The sequence below is a fragment of the Carassius carassius genome, chromosome 45 (genome assembly GCF_963082965.1).
Source record: "Carassius carassius chromosome 45, fCarCar2.1, whole genome shotgun sequence".
Taxonomy (NCBI): domain Eukaryota; kingdom Metazoa; phylum Chordata; class Actinopteri; order Cypriniformes; family Cyprinidae; genus Carassius; species Carassius carassius.
Genome location: NC_081799.1, coordinates 23,962,117 through 23,988,808, shown reverse-complemented (window position 1 = coordinate 23,988,808; position 26,692 = coordinate 23,962,117). Strand labels below are relative to the sequence as shown.

General features: G+C 36.6%; 1 protein-coding gene across 3 annotated transcripts in view; it reads left to right on the top strand.

The window, feature by feature from the left end:
• LOC132127712 (tetratricopeptide repeat protein 28-like) overlaps window positions 1-26,692 on the top strand; it is a 270,207-nt gene that overhangs the window by 87,146 nt on the left and 156,369 nt on the right. Inside the window, exon 1 of one of the 3 annotated variants that reach the window (XM_059539757.1) lies at window positions 17,912-18,670. The exons of the other annotated variants lie outside the window; for them this stretch is intronic. Within the exon in view, the coding sequence (XP_059395740.1) occupies window positions 18,644-18,670 (27 nt within the window). The 5' untranslated portion in view covers window positions 17,912-18,643. Of the gene's footprint in view, window positions 1-17,911; window positions 18,671-26,692 lie in introns of those variants that run through there. 3 annotated transcript variants of the gene reach the window in all.

The window sequence follows — 26,692 nt, the reverse complement described above, 5'->3', positions numbered from 1 at the left end:
TTTAGTGTAATGTCACCTGAAAACGATGCCATTCTGCTGGAGGATCATCTTACCAGATAACATTCAGTAGACAAAAACTCCTTAAAAGAGTTTTGAAAGTTGTGAGTTTTGAACACAAATAAAGACAGATCTGTGCGCTTGCAGATGCTCAAACGTAATATGAGAGCAAGAGTGTCTACAATCCTCTCACTCATCACGGCCGTCCCAAATCCACTACATTACCCATCTGCGTTTTGATAGACACATTACACAAGCAGTCGTCTGCGTCTCTCCAGAAATGCTCTGAGTTGAGATGGATGGGTTCATTAGATGGTCTGATGTTCTTCATCTCAGCCTGAAGTCAGTGTGGATCTCCTGCAGAAGTTTCTGTCAGGAAGTTCTTGTTTCTGTAGTTCTCACATCATCATGAAATATACACGATGCTCCTCCGCTCATGGCTCCCCCCGACCGCCTTGCAATAACTCCCTCCACCTGATAAATGCTCTCGTTGCTGGTAATACACTGTATTGGTGGCGAGCGGGAAGGCAATTGGATTATGGAGTTAGATGTGTTGGTTTCTCCCGCTCTGCTGTGGCGCAGGGCTATTTGTTTAATAAATGTCCTTGTGAGGTCTAAAGGCCTCCAATCATCTTGTTAGACTTGTGCAACTGTTTTAGTTAAAGCAGCCAGTTAAAGTCCTTAAACTTTTAGACAAATGGAAGGAACCAGTGAATACATTTTCCATTATGCAGTCTTATGAGAAGGCCGCTCTGGGTGTTATTAGTTTTTAGAGCCACACTGGAATCATCAACGTTTCATAAAGGGAAAATTGTGTTTATTAGAATTTTCAAAACATTTAACTCATCATTTTAACGAGTTATTATATATATATATTTATTAGTGCTGTCAAACGGTTAATCGCGATTAATCACATCCAAAATAAAAGTTTTTGTTTATATAATATGTGTGTACTGTTTATTACGTATAAATACACACACATACAGTATATATATTTAAAATATTTAGATGTAGCTTGCTTATATAAATAAATAACATATAACAATAATGATAACAAAATAAATAATAATATAACAAAAATATTAAATAATTATTATATTATATTATATTATATTATATTATATTATATTATATTATATTATATTATATTATATTATATTATATTATATTATATTATATTATATTATATTATATTATATTATATTATATTACCATCAGGCTCCATTCTGATAATTTTTGACACTCATTTTTCATCTGATCAAAAATTTAAATCATTGTATTCCTTTATCTTGGTGAAAGACATTTTTCATTGATCCTTTCTCTCTTGTGTCACATTTTGGAAGTAAATTAGTTGTAAATGTTTTTATTGCCTTTCTTTGGTCAACCATTGAAAAGCCTTTTATGTTTTAAGATGTATATATTTAAAGACAGTTTGTTTGTTTATTCCAGTGTAGACATTGCTGTTAAAACAGGGATTTATGGGAGGGACATTTTGCTTTTACATGCAGTGACAGGTGGTACTAGGGGAGGGGCATCTTTTTCTAGAGAGCATTTGATTGGACAATAATTTTTTATATATATATTAATATTTACGCACTGTCACTTTTATTTTTAATTAGTTAGTTTTGAAGATAAGTTATTTAGATGTTTTAAAGAAAAAGAAACTTTGTGTGTGTGTGTGTGTGTGTGTAAATAAATATATATATATATATACAGTGCCTTGTAAAAGTATTAATACCACTTAATTTTTTTCACATTTTATTATTTATTACTTAATAAATAATAAAACTTCTTTAAATGAATTTTTTTCCACATCAATCTACACTACATACACCATACTGACAAAGCAAAAACAGGACTGTCACAACTTAGAAAATTTATTGAAAATAAAAAACTTAAATAAGTCCATTGCATAAGTATTCACACCCTTAACCAAATATTTAGCTGAAGCACCTTTACAGTCTCAAGTCTTTTTTTTGTTTTGTTTGATACAGCAAGCTTTGATCATCAGCATTTGCCAATTATCTGCCATTCTTCTGCTCATCTCTTCACCTCTCAAGCTCTGTCAGGTTGGATGGGGGTGGAAACACATTTTCAGGTTTCTCCAGAAATATTTGATTGGGTTCCTTCTAGTCTGATGAGTCTCTAAGTCCCTGCTGCTGGAAAACAGTCCCACATCATGAGGCTGCTACCAACACACATTACTTTTGGGATGCTACTCTGCAGGTGGTGATTAGAGCTGGTTTCCTTCAAACAAGTTGCTTGGAATTGAGGTTCATCAGAACAGATAATCTTGTTTCTCAGAGTCTGAGGGTACTTTAGGTGATTATTTTTGTAAAATCCAAGTGTGTTTTCATGTGTCTTAACAGAAGAGAGGATTGAGTCTGGCCACACCGCCATAAAGACTGGATCAGCGGAGTGTTGCAGTGATGTTTGTCCTTCTGTAGATTTTTCCTATCTCCACATATGATCATGGAGCATAACTATAGAGTGACCATCAGGTCCTTGTTCTCCACACTACCCAAAGCCTGTCTCCATCAGTTGCTCAGTTTGGCCAGGAGGCCAGCTCTACGAAGAGTCCTGGTTGTTTCAAACTTCTTCCATTAAGGGTAACAGAGACTACATGCTTCTGTGAACCTTCAGTGAAGCAGAATTTTTGTCTGAACTCTTCTCCAGATGTGTGGCTTGATGCATACCTGTTTCTGAGCTCTACAGTGAGTTCTTTTGACATGAGTGCTACTTTCCAGTGCATAAATACTGGGATAGCTCATGCAAATCACGATGCAGGTATTGGATTAGATGAGTCCTTTGTCATGTACAGTATAATGTTACATTGCTCATGAATAATGGGAGCTCAACCCAGTGACGTAAATGCCTAATGTGCAGCCACGCAGCCAATGAGCACTCAAATGACTCGGGTCTACGTCGGGTCTGAACGTAACTTTTTAAACTGAATGAAAGAATGGTCCCAAAAAGTGCAGAAATTACCAGTTTCAACTTTGCAACATATTTTGCAACATAAAAAGGGTTTTTTTTGGGGGGGGGGGGGGTGTCATGACCCTTTCAAAGCAGTTTAACATAAGGCAGCAACCAAACAAAACGTGAAAAAAATGAAGGGGTATGAATACATTTGCAAGGCATATATATATATATATATATATATATATATAGAAACACACACACACACACACACACACACATATACTGTAGCATCTTTACAATGGCCATACATTTGTGTAAAACAGCCTCCCAGTTTCTTATTTCGAAAGTCACAATAACCTCTGCGATGGAAAGAAAGAGAGTAAAAAAAGAAATAAATAGCAAGAAAAGTTGGTGCGCTGCAATCACATGAACAGGCGTGACAAATAGAGCTGCCAGAGAGAGCCCAAACATTTCATGCTTGTTAACTCAGAGAAGCCGCTTTTTCCCACAGCCACAAAAGGGGGATTTTACTTATTATCAGGTTCAAGACTTTGATACTAACCTCAAGCCTGCTTTAAGCCCATTACGGCCCCACGCTCCCCACGCACACGCAGAGAAAGACACGAGCGGCGCGCATTCGCTTCGACATGAAAGATTGAGAGAATCTGACACAGAACAGCGCTGAAGTTCAAAGACAAAAGAGGGGCGGATACACTCCAGTTCAGCCTTATTTATGGCTGGAGAAAGACCTTTTCTGGGCTTTCTAGGCTTTCATTTCTCTTTCAGAACAACACGAGGATCAGAAGGAATAATAACCGTAAGAGCACGGCCAGAGAAGCAACATTAAGAGAGAACCAACACATCTGAGACAAACTCCTCCGTGATTCAGCAAAGCACTGGATTTCGCTTTATTTAGCACATTACCAAAATTGTTTATCATGTAGAAGTTAGAAAAATGTCCTTAGATTTAAACACCGAGTGTGTTTGCATGCACAGCCTCACACTGAATTTGCTTAACACCCTGACAGCGTATAAGGTCATGTAAACATTTTAAACGCTGTTGATTTAGCAGATAAAGGTCATAAATGGTTTCATCAAAACCTAATCATCCTGATTTCACTGCTTGTAAACACGTTTAACAGTGTTCAGCTTGTGCAGCATCTAAAGTCTTGTTAATCTTTATTTTTAATAATGCATTATTTTATTTAATAATTGTATGCATTTATTTTTAATTAATATATTAATATTAATAAATATATTTATATTGTTATTGTTATTATTTTAAAATTATATCTATTTATTTATTTAAATTAATATATTAATATTAAAATTATATATAATATACAATAATGTAATAAATAATAATAATTCCTTATTTATTAAGTTATTAATTTATGTATTTTTGTTTCAAAATAATTAATGTCAGGTAGGGTTGTGCCGATAGATGATAGTATCGTGTATCGACGATAGTCAGAGATATCGACATAAGCAGATTTCTCTGACGATAATCAAGGCTCATTTTCCCATTAATGTATTATATTATTATAATAATAATAATAACTATTATTTTTATTTTTATTAGGCTTCTTATTATACTTCGGCTATCAAACTGCCCAGCTATTTCACTTCAGCACCGCATTTCACACACACACACACCGCGCGCAGGAGGATTAGAGCTTGTATTCGCTGAAGTTGTCCGCTTTGACTCGGATAACTCGTTAAATCCATGAAATGAAAGCGATAGAAAACGAAGAGTTGGTGTCCCACACATTTAATGGCTGGTACACGACAACACGCTCTTCTCATACATGACAGATTAACTCTTTCTTGGTTTAAAAATAAAGTAAAGACAAAATAATAACAATGTGGCAGAGCGAATTTATCATCCATAGTGGTTCTCACGTAGTCCTTCTCTTTAAGACTGATCACTTAACTTATAACACTCACTATGTGGTGATGACGTAGAAGGACTATGTGAGAACCACTATGGATAATAAGTTCAATCTGCCGCCTTATTATTTTCATGCATACCACACTATAATGTGATGCATGCAACATACATAGTTTCGGCCGTTACAAAATCTCCATCCACAAACAGATGTACATCGTCTGCAGATATAAGCAATTTTATTGCACTTTAACAAGTAATCTGAATGGCCTGTATATGTGCAATATTTTAAACGAGCCCTCACTAACTGAGTTTAATGCCACAGTCATGTTAGAATGCATCTCATTCTTGTTTCTGTGGCAGTGCGTCGGTCTCGTCATGAGGTGTGCGGTCCGGAGCGCTGTATGACTGATGCAGCAGTTCAGTTCAACTTTAAATGACTCCAAATATATGAACTTACCCAATTTTTAATACTTCATATTTAACGTGTTTGTTTATGCCCAGTATTAGTGTTGAATATTAATTGTTGAACTTTAAATGAAATCTACTATTGATTTTCACCGTTGACTGATTTTGCAGAACATTTAGACTGATAACTATGACAGTTCTGTCCGACTATATATGAACTAGCTGTTTTTATATTTAACGTTAGTTTATCAGTATGTTTGAAAGTATATTTTTTAGATTATTGGTGATTCCATTGACTCTCTCGCGCACCTGCTCGGTTTAAAACACCAAATAGTTAGGATATGACAAGAACAAAGAGTCTCTCTCTTGCTCCACACATGCACGATTATATCGTGTATCGTCGATCTCACGGGCTGACGATATGACGATTTGAAAAATGACCATATCACCCAACACTAATGTCAGGTCTTTTATTTATATATGGCTTTACACAATACAGATTTCAGAGCAGCTTCACAGAAATAAACTGGAGAATAACAGGATCAAAAATCCAAACATTAAATATGATGCAAACTTAAATTATGCTGCATAGCAACTCTAAAAAGACAATTGAGTGTTGATTCAGTTCAATGGTTGAGTAAAGTTAATCAATTCTGAAAAAAGATCAGTTCAACTACAGTTTAAACAGTTTTACTGAAGGCAACAGTGCAATTTTTCTTCTCACTTTAGTTCAGTGTTGATTCACTTCAGTGTCAGTGTTGCAAAATTCATCAATTCATTTCAGCTATAAAGCGTCTCCACTGAAATCAAGTGTCATTATTCAGCTCGATTCATTCAGTGAAGTCCAATCGCTAATATTACTGAATATCAAGTGTCTTTTAAACAGTTTTAACCTGACAGTAAGCTGCTGTTTTGTTGTGCATGTACACACTTTATGACAATTGATTAATATTACCATGTAAAAGCATCAACAACACACAAAGTATTAGCATTTGCCATATTACTACATTAAGTTGCAGATGAGTTTGCATCAAAATACTGTAGAGTTTGATTGCCTTGGCAGCTTTTGACATGATTATAAAAGCTCTTTTAGCTCTAATTATATAAGCTTTATTTTCAATAACCTGCGATGCCATAAATAAACCTGCCGAATGCCCACCGCTCCTCATGGCTGTCAAGCGTGGTTCACACATCTGCTCAGAATCAGATGGAGGTGAGACTTGCTGGTTTTATATGCGTGAGCACCAGGTGTGTGAGGGCTGTGATGAGCTCGAGTCCTCCTCTACTGCTGGGGTTAGGGTTTGTTAGTAGAGGCATGTCTGAGGGTGTCACGTGTGCCGTTATCTCAGCATCAGGTGATAAATCGTACGTTTCCTACCTCATCTGTACGTCTGATACACATCTGATTATGAATGAGAGCCGTGTCTGATTAATCTGATTCTAGCCTTGATGCTTGCGCTGGGATTTGACCCTCGTAGATTCTCTTTGATGTATTGAGTGCTTAGCTTCAATTTAAAGATCCCGTAAATTCAGTTCTGTGCCTTTCAGTCTGTGTCTGTGTTATTGTACTATCATTAATATGCTAGTATGGTTTTGATTAATATTTTTTTAAAAATGGGAAAAAAGATAATATTTAAACTTATAAATTTAGTTCAGATTGAAGTAAATATGTTCAGATGTTTTTGTCTTTTATTTAATTTAGTTCTTTTGTTTCATTTTTAGTTATTTTAGTACATAGAAACTGTTAGTACATAAAAAAGAAAATCACCCGCATATATATATATATATATATATATATATATATATACACTGTATATCTGACTGGACTGGAGTAATGATTACTCACAGGAAAAAAAAATATTTTAATATATATTTAAATAGAAAAAACGTATTTTAAATTGTAATATTATTTCAAAATATCATGGTTTTTACTGTATTTTTAATCAATTAAATGCATATTTGGTGAGCATGAGATAGTCCAAAAACAAGAAATCTTACTGAATCCCTGGCTTTAAAGTGGTAGTGTATCTCAGCATTTCTAAAGTGGTGCATCTAAAAAAATCTGATTTGGTTTAATGTGTTAATTGCTGAGAACGTGGTATATTTATTTGGCTTTTTGGACTAACAGCCACATAAGCCCAAACAATTCACACACAAACACACATTTAAAGCCATAAACACACACGTGCACTTACACACACTAAGTTGTAAATGCTGTTATCTCTGCCAACACCAAGGGACCCACACAAACCCTGGGTTTCTCTTTGTTAGCGTCTTCAGAGTGCGTTTGTGGCTCTGCTGTGCTGTGTTGTGTTGTTATTGATCTGGGTTCAGATGAAACCCGACTGCTCTTTAACAGCCGTGTTGATTTAAACAGCATGTTGAACTCCGTTACATCAATATCCAGTGCAGATGAATTATTAAACGCAGCTTTAAAGGGCCCTGTGTTTTTGCATAAGGTATTTTTATAGAAATAGCATCTCTTTGTAGATAAATGGCACTGCATTCATTATAGTAATTGGAAATAGCTGTTATAAGTGGACAAAATAATCCAATACAAAAAAGAATTCTGAATCTTTCTCTATGCACATATGCAAAACGTGATGCAACAAAGCTAACCTGTTGTAGGTGGTTTCCAGTGCATTGCTATACAGTTGCTAAGTGGTTCTAAGACATTTTGAGTAGTTGCTTGGACTTTCAAGCAGCTGGTGAATGCAGTTGCTTGGATTATGTGGTTTTAGGGTGTTCTGAGCCATTTTCAACAGTTGCTAGTGTGTTGCTATGTGCTTGCTAAGTTTTCCCGATATTATGGTCTGTTGTCTCCAAGTGCCTCCTTTAATGTATGTCATTTTTCGCTTGTTTTTTTTTTAGCCATCTATCTGCTTTCTTGCAAGCACAAAAATATAGTATGGGTTATTCACCAAAGTTTAATATTCAGAGTAAGAGGTTTAGTATTAGAAATAGTAATAGTAATGCTTGCCTTACGCAGCTGATGCAACTAATGAAGTCTCTATATCTACTAGCAAGACTGATTATGGCCATTAACAGAATGTGAAATGCAGCTGTAGCGGGACGTAAAGCACAAGAAGAGAATCCCGTGGCTTCAGTGTTTTCTCCGAGAGGTGGAGGTGCTCTGTTTACAACGTCTGTCTCATCAGCCTCATTTTCTCTAATGGCATCGCCTCGTTTAATGGCAGATATTCATTTGGTATCTTAACAACAGTGGCACCCTTGGGACTCAGCCGTGAACAGGGGTGATGAGAAAATCCTCGGCATTTGTCAGAGCGGCGCAGTGTGTTTGACAATATATGAATTATTGATTAAACTGTTGAATTTTAAACGAGGGTTGTGTCGTGTTGAGGCCCAGCAACATAAATGCATAATTATGCATATTCCGGAAAAGATATTGAACAGGAAGAGGGTCGAGTCTTTAGTCTATGTTTTACTTTTCAAGAATAAATATAGTTATAAAAATATAAATATAGAACTGGTTGCTCTATATTGGACAATTGAAGAGTAAATTGAATGATGGAAAAACACAAACCCATGCATCCGCTAGAAACAACAGTAGTACAATCAGATCGAAGGCTGTTTTTTTGGACTGATGGTGCTGCACAATGGTGGCAGCGCTCCAGGAGGCCGTAGAGTCTCACACGGTCAGTTTGAGCTCAATGCAGTGTTTACAGACCCAAACCAGCTAAACTTAACTGGTGTGACAAACCAGAATGCAGCTTTGAACTGATTAAATTAGCATATGACCCGGGGAACTGAAGGTAATTCTGTTCTAAATCTAATTGCCCTCGGGGTCATTTGATTGGCTTGTGGCAGAGGCAAATAATCTGTGTGTAAGGTCAGGATATCTAATAGTGGGCGACAGTTTGATGGTGCTCCAAGAGAGTGTTTCTCCTCAGGGATCTGTTCCCACCGGTCTGTATCTTTGCTTGATTGAACACGTTCTTGAAAATAAAGCCTGCAATTAGAGGCTTTTACAGCCTGATGTCATACAAGAACCTTTTGAAAGGAAAATTCTGTCATCGTTTACCCACCCTTGTGTTATTTTGAAACCAGTGGTCGTTTCTTTCTTCTAAGGAAAGCAAAAGCAGTGTGACCAAGATGTTGTTTTATATGCGATCAAATTTTAAAGTAGCTCTCATACAGTATATCACTTACCTTTACGTGAAGATGCATCAGTTCAGAGCAAGCTTGCATATGCAAAGTATGAATCAGATTTGTGAATGATGATGTGCATTTCAGTCTTTTCTTTATATAAAGATACCATGTCTTCTGGAGAAATAGTGTGATATTTTGTCCTTTGTGGAGCTTGACAGCCCCTTGACAAGGTGTCAGCATCCTGCAAAACATGTTTTTGTGTTCAGTTGAAGAGAAAGAGAGAAGACTAAATCATGACAGAATGTTCATTTTCTGGGTGAAGTTACACTGTGAGTTTTTAACATTATGTAGTTGACATTCAACTTGGAAAATAATTGGAAGAGGCTTGATTTCCCACTGGGATATGATAAATCATCAACAGTGGGGGATACTTTAAAAACTTTAAGAACTGAGAAATTAATATTTTAGATTTCACCCAACCAAAATATTTTAGACTTTACAAAACAATTATCAGCCTTTACAGAACTTTTTTTTTTTTAATTTTGCAGAACCTAGAGACCAGTACTTTAACCTTTACAGAAACTTTTCAGATGTTACAGTTCTCAGAAAACAACATTGTAGACTTTACAGAACAATGTTTGGACTTTACAGAACCAAGAACTCTATATTTTAGACTTTACAAAACCGAGAAACCAATATTTGTAACTTTACAGAAAATTTTTTGGACTTTAGAGAACCAAGAAATCAATATTTCAGACTTTACAGAACACAGAAACCAATAGTTTAAACTTTACAGAATCCATAAACCAGTATTTCAGTCGTTGCAGAACAATATTTAGACTTACAGAACCAGGAAATCAACATTTACAGTTTACAGTTAGAGTTCAGAGTTTACAGAACCCAGAAAGCCATATTTTAGATATTACAGAATAATGTTAGACTTTACAGAACCTCAAACCAATATTTTAGACATTATAAATCCCAGAAACCAATATTGTAGACTTTAAGAACACATAAATCCTTGTTTTGTACTGTAGAGCCACTGAAGATTTTTTTTTTAAATATATTTTTTAAGCAGATTTTTAAATGACAATGTGCATGACATATATGAAAAACACCACAACCTGCTTTTTTAACATCAATAGAAATAAAGAAAAATTATACAAATATACAGAACACTCTTAACACTACCCACCCAAAACATCCCAAAACATCCCATACACACACAAAAAAAAAAGAAAGAAAGAAAGAAAAAAACAATTCTAATCTCCAGTGAAGGTATTGTCTCAACAAAGGAGATAATAGGATTGCACACTTTATAAAATGAGTTAACAGAGTCCCTGATGGAGTGTTTAATTGTTTCCAGGTGTAGAAAGGACATTAAGTCTTTCAGCCAAAAAAAATTAGAAAGGGGGCATGAGGATTTCCAATGCAACAGTATTCGTCTTCTGGCTACCAATGAGGCAAAAGCAATAATATCAGCATGACGTTTGTTGTACAAGCCATCAACAGGTGTTATTCCAAAAATTGCAATTATTGGGCAGGGTTTCACAGAGACATTGAGAGCCTTTGACAGTGTATCAAAAAAAGAGGACCAGAATGAATACAATTTAGGACAGGTATAAAATGTATGAGTGTGATCTGCTGGGGAGAGCGAACATCTATTGCACCTATCATCTTCTATTAAAGAAAGTTTCTTCAATTTAGCTTTGGTGAAGTGAATTCTGTGAACAACTTTAAACTGAATAAGATTCAAGCTAGCACAAATGCAGACAGAGTTAATTTTAGCTAGAGCCTTATTCCACAGCTCCTCGTCAAGCTCCAGTCCCAGCTCTCTCTCCCAGGTTCCCTTGAGTGCAAAGAGAGGAGGGAATTGCGAAGATCGTAACAAGCCATAAATTGAGGCGATATGGCTATGCAATTTCGGGAGAGACATTATATCTTCAATTGAAGTTTTCATTGGCTGGTGAGTCACGCAATTGAAAGTAGCGGAACAAATTGGATCTAGATTTTGAATCTACTCATCAAATCGTTGACACAAATACATGGTCATCAAGAAAAAAAATCATGAAAGAGAACAAGGCCTTTCTCTCTGAGCTGTGCAAAAGTTGAATCTAAAGTAGAAGGAACAAAAAGATGGTTACCGCAAATAGGCATTAAGGTGGACAATGCGTTTAATTTAAAATGACGACAAAAATGTTTCCAAATTTTGAGTGATGAGAGCACAATTGGGTTGGTGGTGTATTTAGAAGAGCGTTTCAAATTGGAATCAAAAACTAATGCCGATAATGAGGATGATAAGCAGGAGTTAGCTTCTATTATACACCAATGAATATTCGGAGAATTACACCATGCATATAATTTCTGTATAAGTTCTGTATTTATCTATGCAGTTAAGAGGGTCTGAGACATATAACAGGAGGTCGTCTGCATACAGTGATACACGATGCTCCCTTCCTCCTCTATAAATACCTGAAAACACTGAAGACGATTTTAATGCTATAGAGAGACGCTCTATAGCTAAGGCAAAGAGGAGAGGCGAAAGTGGGCAGCCCTGACGGGTGCCACGAGAAAGAGAGAAATAAGTAGACGTTTCAGAATTAGTTTTCACACAAGCTGAGGGAGTGGAATATAATAGACGAATCCATGATATTATTTTAGGTCCAAACCCAAATTTTTGTAAAACCATGAATAAATAATTCCACTCCAGCCGGTCAAAAGCCTTCTCCGCATCTAGCGAGATAACCATTTCTGGCTTTGATGACTTAGATGGAGTAAAGACAACATTTAGGAGTCTACGTATATTAGAAGACAACTGACGACCAAGTATAAAACCAGTTTGGTCATCTGATATAATTGACTGGAGACGAGCTTCCAAACGTTTGGCCAATACTTTAGCTAGTAATTTAATGTCATTATTAATAGGTCTGTAACTGCCACAAAATTTTGCATCTTTGTCTTTCTTTAATATTAAGGAAATCAAAGCTTGGTTTAAGGATAATGATAGGAAACCTTGATCTAGGGAGTGGTTGAAGATTATTTTTGCAGGGTTGCATGTAGACCCCACTTTCTCCAGGGTTTCCCAACTGAGGTCGTACGATGAACAGCCGGTTCAGGGATGTGTCCTCCTGACCTCCAACTGTCCCTCACGCACGGTTTACAGCAGAATGACCCATCTGACCGCCTCCTTCCTCCTGGGAATAAGGCTGTATCTCCAGGGCACCCAAGAACTCAATACATCTTCATCAGAGCGGGAGGGTTCAATTGAGATCCATTAGTTGGGCTGAGAGTAAAGGTGGAGCAGCTGCTGGGTCTTAGAAAAGCTTGTTGCATCTTTTGTGTTTGGAGAGCTGAGGTGTCTGTTTCAGACCCCTCCTCCTCTTCTTTGTCAGCAAGCGAGAGAGTCGAGCTGCTGTCTGAAGATAGAGCCACTGTGGCTGTGAGATATGCTGCACAACATTAATTAGCAGCTCTCATTATAGCCCAAGGCCTCGTCGCTCTGCAACTACTCTCACACACGCTCATGCACAAAGATGTTTCCCAAGGTCTTGGAATCGTCACAATATGTGTGAATATTCTTGTTTACCAAGTTGCTTTAAACAGTTCTGATTCATTTGGGTGAGAACAAACCTAGAGGGATTTTCAGCAAATAACATTGAGTTTGCTGCTTTGATTCAGTGCATTATATCATATCCAAAGACATGCGACTGCAAATTCTGTTTTCATAGCAATGTATTAAAAATGGCATGCAATCAGAATTGGAGTTTTGTGGCTTTTAGTTCATGTCATGCATATATTGATGTACTGCCAAATATGCAGTACATATTTAAAACATTTTCTCCTCAGAGACCAAAAACTGACTCATTTTGTTTGCATGAGCTTATATTACTTTTTAACCAATAAGATGCTTTAAAAAATAAAGATGTCCCTCCAATAAAACCTCCCACCTGTGATTTCAGGAATTGCCATTGTGATGTGCATTAAAGGGATAGTTCACCAAAAATGAAAATTCTGTCATCATTTACTCACCCTACTCTTTTTTCAAAAACCTCTGTGAGTTTCCTCCTCCTGCCGAACACACAAGAAGATTTTTGATGAATGTTGGGAGCCAAACAGTTGACGGTAGCCATTGACTTCCAAGTAATTGTTAATATTTATCTCACAGTTCTGACATTCTCACATAATGGCAAATTTATATCTTGCAGTGAACTGTGAAATATAAACTTGCTATTCGGACTTTTTTCTTCCAATTGCGAGTTTACATCTTCTGATCCAAATTGCGTGATATAAAGTTGCAATTTATGTCTTGCAATTTTGACTTTATAACATGATTGTGACTATGTATTATGCAATTCTGACTTTATAACTCGCAATTATGATTTTACATCTTGCAATTCAGATTTTTTTCAGAAATGCATGGTATAAAATTTAAATAGCAAGAAAAATGTTGAACATTTTGAAAACATTTCTGACATTTTTCTCACAATTACAAGCTTATATCTTGCAAATATTTATATCTTGCAACAATTCTGACTTTAGAACTCACAATTGCGATTTTTACATCTTGAAATTCTGATACAAATTCCCAACCTCCCAATTCTGACTTTTCTCACAATTCTGACATTTTTCTCACACTTGCATGTTTATATCATGCAATTCTGAGAAAAAAAGTTAGAATTGCAAGAGTTATAAAGTTAGAATTGTGTGATGCCGCATGTTATTAAGTCAATTGAAAGATATTGGGGTGGGAGAGGGGGTGCTGAACTGGGCTTTTAAAGTAATTTGTGGTAGAAACAGTCAATAGATTTTCATTGATTTTAAGGCTATTTAAAAAGGACAAGGAAATGCATCAGCACAGGAAAGAAAATCACATTCAAACCGTTGCATGCAGTCTGTGGAAGTGTAGGTCAGAGTGTGTGTAATCTCTCCTACATGAGCACACACTATACACTCGCCGTATCTCTGTAATGCACATTTCCTATATCCAGCCGTTCATTTCACCATCAGTCGCTCCTTTGAGCAGAATGACAAAGATTAGGGGTGTGACACAAAAAAACATACAGATGCTGAATGTTTCTTCTAAATCACTAGAAGAGCTTTCAGAGAGCCTCTACTGTCCTGCACTGACCTGATGAGAAAAGCAGAGCACAGCTGGAGTTCAGAGAATCATCTTTCATTCGTCTGTGTTTCCTGTCACACTGTTGTGCTTGGAAACTCTTGGCAGATCAGGCCAGGCCTTGATTTCACAACTTGGGAAGTTTTTTGAGGGTTTAAGTGGGGCTTACCTTTGCTAAACATGCTAATGTATTACTAGGGTGTTCTGGGTGGCTGCTAGGGTTTTTGGTGGTGTTTCTAGGTTGCATCTAGGTGGTTTCTAGGGTATTCTGGGTGTTTTTATGGTATTCTGGATGGCTGCTAACTGAACTTTTAAGCATTTACAGTTGGTGATGTTTTAACTTTTGAGAGTTGTCGCACAGTCTAGTGTTTGTTTAATGCAGTAACTGTGATTAAATCCCTATATCAAATTTTGCAATCCATTATGCAATGACTTTTAAGTCAACACTGTGAAACTGGCAATGTTTTTACTTGTGATTTTGCCAGCGGCTGTTCAGATGTTTACAGGTTGTGTCTTGGGATTGCATCGTACAGCAGCTCTTTTATTGGAAAGTGACCTGATATTATTGGGATATCATGGTATTTGGCAGGTGCTGTTCTGATGAAATGTGCTTTTAATAAGCTTTTATTGCTGATGCATGAATAAATAATTCCGCCTGTAATTTATCTTCATTGTTGGTTAACAATGTCCAATCTGTCCCTTTAAACTGCAGCTGAAGTGAAATCTGTGCTTTTATTCTGAGGTGACACTGATGGAGGTCATTTATATCTGTTCAAACGTGTAATGTCATTATAGAGGTGATGTGTTTGTCTCACTCCTCTTATTATCCGCAGCTGTGCCGGTCTTGTCCTTTATTTGACATGCTTGTTTCTAAATGCTATGGAAGCTTGTTTCCTGCACTGGATACAAAAATAAAAAAGTTAATTGTGTCTCCATTCTCATGATTCATGCTTTTTTCCCCTCTGATTTTGAGCACAACTGGCACTTAAAGGGAATGGGAGATGAGACTCTGATTGGTTTATAGCACATTATGCCCAAAACACATCCAGTACTCATTAAGAGAATAGGGACAACCCTTTTAGACCATGTGTTGGGCACGCCGACCATTTTTCTCATCGTTAAACTGACTCGATCAGTAAAATAGGGCCCTATATCTCTGACTCAATTCTGACTTTATATCTCGCTATTGCGAATTTATATCACGTATTTTTGAGAAAATAAGTCAGAATTGCAAGATATAAATGCACAATTAAAAGAAAAAAATTCAGAATTGTGAGTTTTTATCTCACAATTCTGACTTTACTCGTTATTGTAAGTTTATATCATTTTTTTTTTTGAGAAAAAGTCAGAATTGCGAGTTTGTATCATGTAATTATGTGTTATATGTAATTATGAATAAAACATACTATTACAAGTTTAGATATGTGAGAATCGCAAGTTGTAAACTCACAATTGTGAGAATGTTTATAGTTTAATAAATTTTGACTTTTTTCTTGAAATTGCGAGTTTACAGTATATCTCACAATTTTGATAAAAATTCAGAATAGTGAGATAAACTTTTTTTTATTTTCTCTTTTTTCATAGAGTGGCAGAAACAGGCTTCAATAAAATGCACAGTGAGCAGGTGCAAATGTGTTTTGTGTGTGTTTTATCATTGCACTGTGCAAATGTGTAATGGAGTAGCTAATGTCTATAATTTTTGCTCTAGGAAAACAATGTGTTTTGTGTGCAAATGCAGGAAATGACAGAAATGTAGCTCTGCCCTCTTCCTGTCCGTCAACGCTTACAGTGCCATTTAAAGTGTTTGAAATCAGACCTCAGGATAATATTATTAAAGGATTAAGGCAGTTTGCCAAGTGGAGACACAGGGACTCGTCCAAATCTCTCTTAAGAAGCACAACACCAAGGTAAACAAGCAGAGAGATGAATCTTTAAAGACGGCCGGTGATAGACAGAACAGGTGTCATATTACAGAGCTATTTTCAGCATGGAATGCAGTAATTGATTTAGCTTTTATGAGCACACTGGACCCGACTAAAGAAGTCCAGTGTCTGAAATAACCCTCGAGCATAAATGCAGTTAATGCATTCTGACAAAAAATACTTCAATAAACCACATTCATTAATCACCCAATACTGTGATGATACATACTGTATGTTAATTTACTGCTGACAGTTTGTAATCATTTTCATTAATAAGTCATTAACAAAACATCATTACATTATATAATTCTTAACAGATCATTAGATAATGCAGGTTTAGATTAGAAATGATGTGCAGCTTTAATTTACAGTATCTGTATGTGAATGTACGTGAACTAATGGTCTGTGATGTAATATATTTAATAATGTCTCTTAATGACTTTATAAGCACAAAAGTTATTGTGAAAGTTATTATGAGTCACCCATAAAAAGTTATTATTGATTTAAATATAATCATGATTTATTTATTTATTTTCTTGTAACAATTTGTTTAAGGTCAAAGAGTCATACACTACTATTCAAAAATTTGGGGTAAGCAAGATTTAAAATAAATACATAAACTGCTAAATAAAATTAATGCTTATTAATGTCAAAATGCAGATTTGAATAAGAAACTTCTTTCAGAGAGGGGAAAAAAAAATCCAACATTTTTATCAGCAGTCTATATTAAAAGGCACTTTATGTAATTTTACTGTAAAAAAAAGTGTACAATTATTTTACAGAAAATATTTAATGTTGTTATGACTTGACTGTAATTTTTGATTAAACCATAATCATATCAACACATTGTCTGATTTAATTTTAAATTAAACAATAATTGGCAGTGATATATAAGGCAATGTAATTTTACTGTAAAATAATTTGTATAAATATTTTTTCAAATGCATGAATTAATTTATTTTAATTCACAAAAAAGATAGTGTGCGTACGAATAAAATAGTTTGTAATTAACTAAAAAAGTATGTTTGTTTTTGTTTTTTTACCACACTTTTGATTCATAATATGACCGTCACTGGAAATAATCTCAGTACAAATTACAGAAACAAACAAAAGTGACATCAAGAGTTATGAACTGTAAATTATACAGTCATACTTTGTAATATAGTCACTGTATTTTATAGTATACCACATTTCTCATATTTGCTGTATAACAGTATTTTAAACCTAAATCTTTCATTCTTTTTATTTCCCTAGGTGCCCCTTTCTCTTTGAAAATATGATTTTTTTTTTTTTTAGTTTTTTTCTGAAATGATGTTTGATCCAATGTCATGAATGGACAGTTGAGGATTTTGGTCATGTAAAGGTTTGTGCTCCAGCACTTTTATCCTCTTTGTGCAGCAGTGGGCTTCATAAATCCAGATTGTGTGTGTGTGTGTGTGTGTGTGTATCCGGCGGCTCTATGACCCTGCGGACTCCTCCTCTCCTCTCCTCTCCTCCTCCTTCTCTCGGCGCAGAGGAGCAGTGGGGAAGGAAGTTATTAGTGTTCTGCGCTCCAGTTCTGCACTGTCGGAGGATATCCTTCTCCGTCCAACTCTCAAATTCCAAGGATTTTTCTGTTTTTCTTTCCCACTCCTCCTCCTCCTCCTCTTCTTCTTCTCCTCTCCAACTGGATCCGTCTATTTCTGCGCTCGGAGGGTTTATTTCTTCCCTGCGCGCGTGTATGTGTAGAATTACGCATCATCTCTGGAATCTCGATCCGCTGTGATTTTTTGGGGGGGAATATTTTCCATCAACGCTCGTTTTCACCCAGAACTGTTCGTCTTTTGCGCGCCTTCGGAACACTTACACGGAACATTTAAAGCAGCCCGGACTGTTTCGAGCGAACGATAGCGTAGCCTTTATCAGAACGGAAAGTTTTTCTTCTCTTTTCCTCCGCGCGAGGCACATCAGCCGCTGTCACGATGGAGAGCGAATGTCTCCGCATATAGTGTGCCAAGTGTCCCCTCTGCGTTTTTACGATCACAGTACTCTTTATCGCGCTTTTAAACGAACACAAACTACGAGCTGAAGCTCAAAAGAGCCGATATCTCCGGACTGCGAGTGTTGGATTATCAGGAGGACACTAGAGGCTCCAGAGCTCTGCGCTTTTACGCACGTTTGCGCGCCTGGAGAGCGTCATGAATCTGCCGTCCGGAGACGTTGTGACTTTATGTCCTCATCTTGAATCCCACTTCTCTGCCATCGTGATGTTTTGATGCTGTTCATTTTTGCTTTACAAATATGATGAAATGGCAGCCCCGGAAGAAGGTAAGAGATTTATGGGCGCGTTCTGTTAGTTTGGCAGTAGATCAGGAGGGGAAGACCTCTGCATGAACATGATCTTGAAAGCTGTGCTTTGGATTCGGGCTTTGATGTTGAGTACTTGATGCAAAGTAGAGGATTTGTGGGCAAATATGGACTAGATTGTGGTTTATAGGCAGACAAACCTTCATCATTGGTATGTCCAGTATTCATAGAGATCAGATTGCATTGATCTGCTCACTGATTCATCTCTTTTTAATGCATTTTATCCTTCATATACCATGGAATTTGTGATCAAATGTGAAGTCACCTCAAACATGTTTGATATGCAAATGAAACACTTTCTGTTTTTAATCAGTTGACTAATGCATCTACAGCATCAGTAGTAACTTTAATAGAAGCACAGTGTCTTTGAAGCTTTGCTCATATGGACATTATAGCGTTGCATATGCCTCAAATTCCTTTGGTTTTCAGGTCCAAATCATTTGATGACACAATCCGTGACCTGTTTTGCTGTCTAATGTTGGTTTTGAATGAACTAAATGCTGAGTGTGCCATTGCCTTGGGCCCTTTGAACACCAGCCAAGGCTTGCAGTTGCCTCTTCTGCTCCACTAGAGGGCAAACATCCTCAAATCACAGGAACCTTCCTCCCTTTCCATGTTCTTCTGAGAACAAACAATAAATCCATGACATTCCTCTGCTTTTGTTTAAGCGGAGATTTTGATTAGTTCACGTTGTGCCTGTAATTGCATTTGCTGTATTGTTGCGTCTCCAAGATTAAAGGGCCCTAAATGGTTCTTTTGTGAATCAAAGATGATGACGCTCAGTGAGTGAGTCATTGGTACAGCTGCCGAACACCTCTTAGGGTTTGTAAATAAGACCTCCATGGAAGATAAAACCTCATACGCAGCTGGAGAGCGGCGTAGGGTCGCGCAACACTAACAAACTTTGGGTTCCTACACTGTTGTTGTTCAGTTCACAGGCGACTTAAAGTGATGAAATGACAAAAGAACTTGATTATTTTGTTCTCAATAGAAGACATAGAGTATTCAGCGCTCCCCTGTGGGAGTCAAATCACATTCGGCTCATTAGGGTCTCCACTTTTCTCCTCTATTGGAGGCATATTGTTTGGAGCTGCAGTTAATCAGAAGGCACCGCAGGCCACACTCGACTACAAACACGCTTGCAGAAACAGGCACAGCACGAAGTGTGAGTTTGTCGTGACTCTTCGGAAGGCTAAAACGCAGTGCTTTTGTCTTACATAAACTGTTTGATGGTGGAAACCTTTAGGCAGTTCAAAGAGTTCAAAGAGTCGTGCTTCAAAATGATTCAAGATTCTTTTGGTGCAAAATTATCAGTGTGTGTGTGTGAATGGAGTCCCAGTCATTTGAGAAGGAATCATGATGTAGGTATGTTTAAAGGCTGATTTTGTAGGGCGAGATCGCCCAGGTTTTTGGCACAGTCACGCTTACAGTTGGCCGACTGTTCACATTCTTTTCTGGGTTGGCTCAACACATTTCCGAAAGGGTTTTTGCATTGGCACCATAAGTAAAGCACACTCACACACCGTCACATACAATATCGTTCAAAAGTTTGAGGTCAGTAAGATATTTTTTTATTCAGCAAAAATATCTTAAATTGATCAAAAGCGACAGTACAGATATTAATGATCTTCTCATCAAAGAATCTTGAAAAAAAAAAAAAGAATTTAAGCAAAACTAAGCAGCAGAACCATTTTCAACATTGATAATAATAAGAAACTGTTATTTTAGTATTATTATTTACTTTGTATTACTATTATTATGTTAGCATTGAGTTTTTCTTAATATTTTGCTGTTAATATTCTATTAATATTATAATTTTTTACAAATATTTTAATTTTGGGTATTTTATTTTATTTTATCTGATAAAGCTCGTAGAGGGGAAGACTTTGTTTACCGCGGATTACAAGGATTACGGCGCTCACGCTGGCTCTCCCGGTATCACTACCTCAGCAGATTAAACATCCCATCCATTTCTCACTCAGAAGGGTTTGGTAAGCCTGCGGTTATCTGTTACTGAGGGCAGGTGTACAGGTGCTTATTCTCTGCGTCAGCGCGGCTGATTCAGGCCTACGGAGGCCAGTGGGTTAGACCTGCGAGCGCTAATTCTCTCAAACACACGCTCTTAATCATTTAGCCGTGAATAATTTGGAGATGATGAAAGTTGCTGAAAGACAAGAGCTTGGTGAAGTTTTGTCTTTTCTGGGACATCCGCTATGAAAGCGGGGACAGAGCGAGGAGGAGCTCATCCTTTGAATGGGTTTTATTTTTAGGCGGCTTTGTTTGGTTTCATCAGCATCTGAAGTGTTTGTTTCAAATGTATAGCTCCTGTATAGATCCTCAGTTAATGATCAGCTTTATGATTTGGGGTTATTTTGCATATTTGAACGTTGTTTTCACACTACTAAAGTGTGCTTATACCAGGTATTAGCATTTGAGTTCCACTAGGATCTGCTTCAGATGGTACACTACTGCTCTAAAGTTTGGGGTCAGTGAGATTTGTATTGTTTTTGAGTGAAATGAATACTTTTCATCAGGAAGGATGCGTTAAATTGATCAAAAGTGACAGTAAAGACATTTGTTATGTTACAACAGATTTCCATTTCAGATAAATGCTGCTCTTTTCAACTTTTCTATTCATTCAAAGAAACCAGAAAAATGAAATGTGTCATGGCTTCAACAAAACACATAAGTCTGCACACCTGTTTTCATTGAAGTGTCAATCGGCTGCGGAAAATTCAGCTTTGCATCATAGAAATTAATTACATTTCAAAATATATTCAAATAGAACACAGTTATTTCAAATTGTAATAATATCTCACAATATTACTGTTTTTACTGTATTTTTTTAATCAAATATATGCAGCATCAGTGAGCATAAGAGACTGCTGAGTATACATGATCTTCATATTTACAACTTTAAGTTTTTTGTTTAAAGATACAATATAGATTGTTTCGTTTGAAACTTTTCCAATGCTAATATCTCACTGTGAACGATTCATCAATGCACATTATTCTAATAGAGAAAAAGTTTCGTCAATCTTTCCTTTGCTCCGCCTCCGAAACAACTTTCCCTTTCATCAAGCCCTCTTAATTTCAGCTCCTTTTTGATTTGTAATGTTGATTCTCATCAAATATCTTTTTGAACTTGGAAATATGTCAAATTTGGGGAGTAAAATATGCTACGAACTGCATTTTAACATTGATTCTATTGCAAAGTTTTGGCTAGCAAATGTTGGCGTAAACAAACCTTGCAAAATTACCTATTGATTATTTTGCGAACTACTGTTTCTAAATATCGAACGCTCTGATGATATTGCTGAAGGCGGCAGGGATAGCTATAGATAGTTGATATCTTCCCTTAAAGATGGAGCTTTTTTTTCTCTCTCGGTTTAATAAACGATACTCCAGTCCAATGTGATTTAGCAGGAGTTTCACTGAAGTGGGCTTAACCCTTATCAGAGGCGATACTCCTGCGCTAACCTCATTTAGCAGCTCTTAACCTCTGGGGAGCTGCAAATTCTTATCTCCATTGGATTCCTGCGTTATTTATTAGATCTCTATGGGGAGGCTATCGTTTTCTCGCCATTATATCCATAACCGGAGCTGCTCGTGTCCCGCGGCATCCAAACACAGCTTACCGAGTTCTCCATGACAAACACGCTATCATCTGCCACACCTGTTTGGTTGGTATGTAGCCACTGAGTTTTGATTTTGACTGAGAGCTTTCCATGTCGACGGGTGTTCGTGAGGTTCAGGGAGCACTGTGCAGATCTTGATGAGGAAGGTGTTTTGAAGAGAGCCTCCCGTAACGAGAAAGGAAGCGCGCAGGGAGACAGGTGGATGATTAACGTCAGCGGCTGACGCACCTGCTGGGTTTATGATTTGCCAGCGTATTTACAGTCTTCCAAGATGGACTAAAAAGCTCTGAATCAGACGCCCAGGCAGACGGCCAGTCCTGCTGCGGGTCTCGCAGCTCACCTGTGTGTGAATGCTTAGCTGCGTTTTGAGGAGCCAGTGGGGGGAGTTATTAGGCAACCTTGAATAGATTCCCTCTGGTTCTCATCTTTCAGCTGCTGACACCAAGATGAACTTCCTCTTGTGCTTGTTCCCTCTGGTTTTTCACCTCCCAGATTGGCTCGTTTCTCCCACAAGATGCTGTACGCAACACACACATACTGTTATTTCAGCTTGCAACAGAATATAAGGCTTTAAATGCACTGCACTTTGCTAACTGTTGCTAACACAAATCATCTTTGTAGAATGTCCCATAGGAATGAATTGGTGATTTCTGTGAACAGTGTAAAATGTGTTCATAAAGTGGAAAATATTGGAGTATCATTTATAAAACGAAGAGAGGAAAACGGTTTCATCTCTATGGGGGGATATTAAGTATCCCTATGAATTCATGTCCACTTTAACAATATTAGAAATAGCAGTTTGTGACTCATTTCTAAGTGAAGAAGGGTATTTGATGACCATAAATGTAGGGAGACAAGGAAACATTGGTGTAACAAATCAGAATACAGCAAGCGATTGGAAAAATTACTGTTCACTTTAAAAACCTCAGAAAATTGTATATGTAGAAAAAGCAGTTTGTGAATTACATAATAACGATTTTATTTTATATGTACTTAGAGAGTTAGCCAATTGCCAGCTATTATAAAGTCAATGTGAAATGCTATTCGTAACCCATTTTACTCCCATAATGTGACCCATTTAAGTGTAAAAGGATATAAGAGAATAATAAATGTAGGAAGATCAAGAAACTTAGGCGTTACAAACCATAACGGACCATGTGATTGGAAACAAGACTGTGGAAATATAAGAGATGACTTTTACAAAATGATTTCTGATAATTTTCAGGCCACAAGGTTTATTTTGTGTCAGCAAAATATACTAGTACAGTTAGCCAAATCTAAACACATGAAACCGGTGTGAAAAGCCATTCATAACCCATTTATTTTCTAAACTTGACCCATTTCTAAGTGAAAAAGGATATTTGATGAGAATAAATGTAGGGTGATCAAGAAACATTGGCGTTACAAACCAAAGAAGAGTGTGTGATTAGAAAAAAGAAGCTGAAAAATAAGAGGGCTTGATGATGTCATCAGAAAAGGAAAGTCGTTTCAGAGGTGGAGCATACAGTATGAAAGATTAAAAAAAGCTACATTTTTTATGTGAAATAATGTGCACTGATGAATTGTTCAGAATATTCAAAAAGATTGTCCCATAGAAATGAAGTAAAAAGTGTCAGTGAACAGTGTAAAATATTGTTATTAAAGATAAAAATAAATAGTATTTATAGATGTAAAGGGATGGTCCACCCAAAAATGCATGTTTAATCCACTGCATGATGTCCTGAAGATTAATTTAAAGATTTGAAAATGAATAACTTGATCAATATTTTCTATTAAAAGTACCGAAAAAAACATGGTAGTATTATAGTATTCTTGAAAGTACTTTATAAAATACTAAGGTACATGATTTTTCATTGATATGTCATTGTAACCACACTAGTTTTTTATATTGTGTATGTGCCCTGGCAGCAACGTTTTACCATGTTTTAGTGAAATTATGCATCAAATTATACAAACACATTGAATGTCTATAAAAAGCTTGTCTGATATTTATAAAGCGCGGGTCATTTTTATCAGCCGTGATGTCTTGAAGTTCCTGGACTGTGTCTGATTGTGTTTCTACCAGATGCTACAGAATCTAATATGACTGATAATGCTGTTGATGAAATCAATTTAAGCTGCACCCTGGAGTTCATTAGATAAATGAAGTGTGTAGTTTGCAGTTCTTATCAAGACTGAACCATTAGAATGCATGCAAAAATACTCCATAATACTCTTTCTGCAGTTGTATTTCTGCTTACTGTACAGTTTTCATGTATGCATGGAAAACTTTGATGACCTGCTTTATCTGCGCAAATCTGCAGTACACAACCAGAGCACAGAGTGTATCCCAAGGCAATGTACTCAACTTGACCTTCCATTTCCAGTGTGAAGAATGAACCAGAAGTGTGATTTAGCATCACTGTAACTCATTAAGTCAGACTGACAAAAGTAAAGTCATTTTACACTAAATTGGATTAAATGCAAAATAACCTTCTGAGATGAACATGCATGGTGATGTTTGAGATGTTTCTACGCAGTGCATAAAAAAAGAAGGAGCTGTAATATGCAGTGCATAATAAGTATCCTGGTATTCCATTTACATTCACCATGGATGTTTAATCATGTAATGACTCTGCTGATTGCTATTGATTAGCATGTGTGTGTGCGCCTGAACGCATGTGGCATGAAGATAGTGAAAGAGGCCAGAACTGCTGTTAGTCAGACCCTCGAGCAGACGCAGTGAATAAGCATGCAGGACCATTCCTCAACACATTTCCCCGTGTGATGAGGTAGAAAAACTGCTCAAATGCAGCAGCCTGGGAGGATCTGCATTGAGACCTGCTGTAGCGCAGCTCATCCGCACTACAAAGACTAACACAGCTAACTACAATTCTGCCGGCTCAGTGTGTTGCTTTATTTTGCAGCTTTTTTGCAGTGTTTGATGCGACTGCATAAAGGTGTGCGAATTACCAAAATATGAGGAATTTTATATCATAAACAGAGTTTTTCTGTTTACTTTCTGTATTGTTGCTTCTACAATGAAAATAATTCCAAAGAAATTGAGCACAATTACCTGTCGCATATCTCTTGTGCTGTACCAGAACAAATCAGTGTTTTGGAACAAATTGGTTGAGTAAATGCTTCAATAACTCATTAGTACTGGCAGTCACTTTTGTTGTTACTGAATGAGTCATCGTATATGAACAAATCAGTCGAATAAATGATTCAATGACTCACTTGTAATGGCAGTTACTTGCTTTGTTCATGAATGAGTTATTGTTTTAAAGCAAAGCAGTTGAGTCAATTATTCAGTGACTTGATAATAATGGCAGTCACTTATGTTCTTCCTGAATAAGACGTCGTTGTATTTAAACTAACCGGTTGAGTAAATGATTCAATGACTTGCTTATAATGGCAGTCACTTTGCGTTTTTCTGAATGAATTATTGTGTTTGAACAAATTAAGTCAATAATTTAGTGACTCACTTATAATGTTGGTCACTTGCTTTGTTCATGAATGAATCATTTTGTTTAATCAAATCAGTTGAGATGATTCAGTGTCTCACTTATAATGGCAATCACTATACTATATACTGATTTAAAACTGAGGTTTATATTGATTATATTTTAATAGCCATGTGGTAATATCACAATACCATTTTAAATCTTTCAGTAGCAAATCTCATAATTGGGAATTTTACTTCATATCTTTTTTTGCGACATGTAGGCCTATCTGTTCTATTTAGTCTAATTTGGAAATTCAATTCAATTCAATTCAAGTTTATTTGTATAGCGCTTTTTACAATACAAATCGTTACAAAGCAACTTTACAGAAAATCATGTTTCTACAATATTTAGTAGTAGCTAGCAGTTTGTGCACGTTTGACAGGATTTTAGAAAAATAAAAATAATAATAATAATAATACAAGACGTAGTCAGCTAGATGATGAACTATCAATATTATTAATTAATAGTAATTATAGGATGCAGTCACGCATGTAGCAATAATTGTTAGTTCTGTTTGTTGATTCAAGGTTAGCATCATCTGGGGTCCTCTGAGGGTCAGCATCATCTCTTCTCAGGTGTTCTGGATCCAGACTGGAGCTTGTGTAAATCCTAGTTACCACGGGATGTAAATCCCGTGGCAAAACATAGAAACAAAATAGAGACATCATTAGCATAGCTGCTGATCCAACAAAGTAAAATTAGTTTAACCCAAGCTAAAGAATAAAAATGCAGATGCAACTACACTCACAATTTAAGAGATACATTATTCGAATGCTTGGCGAAAGAGATGCGTTTTTAATCTAGATTTAAACAGAGAGAGTGTGTCTGAACCCCGAACATTATCAGGAAGGCTATTC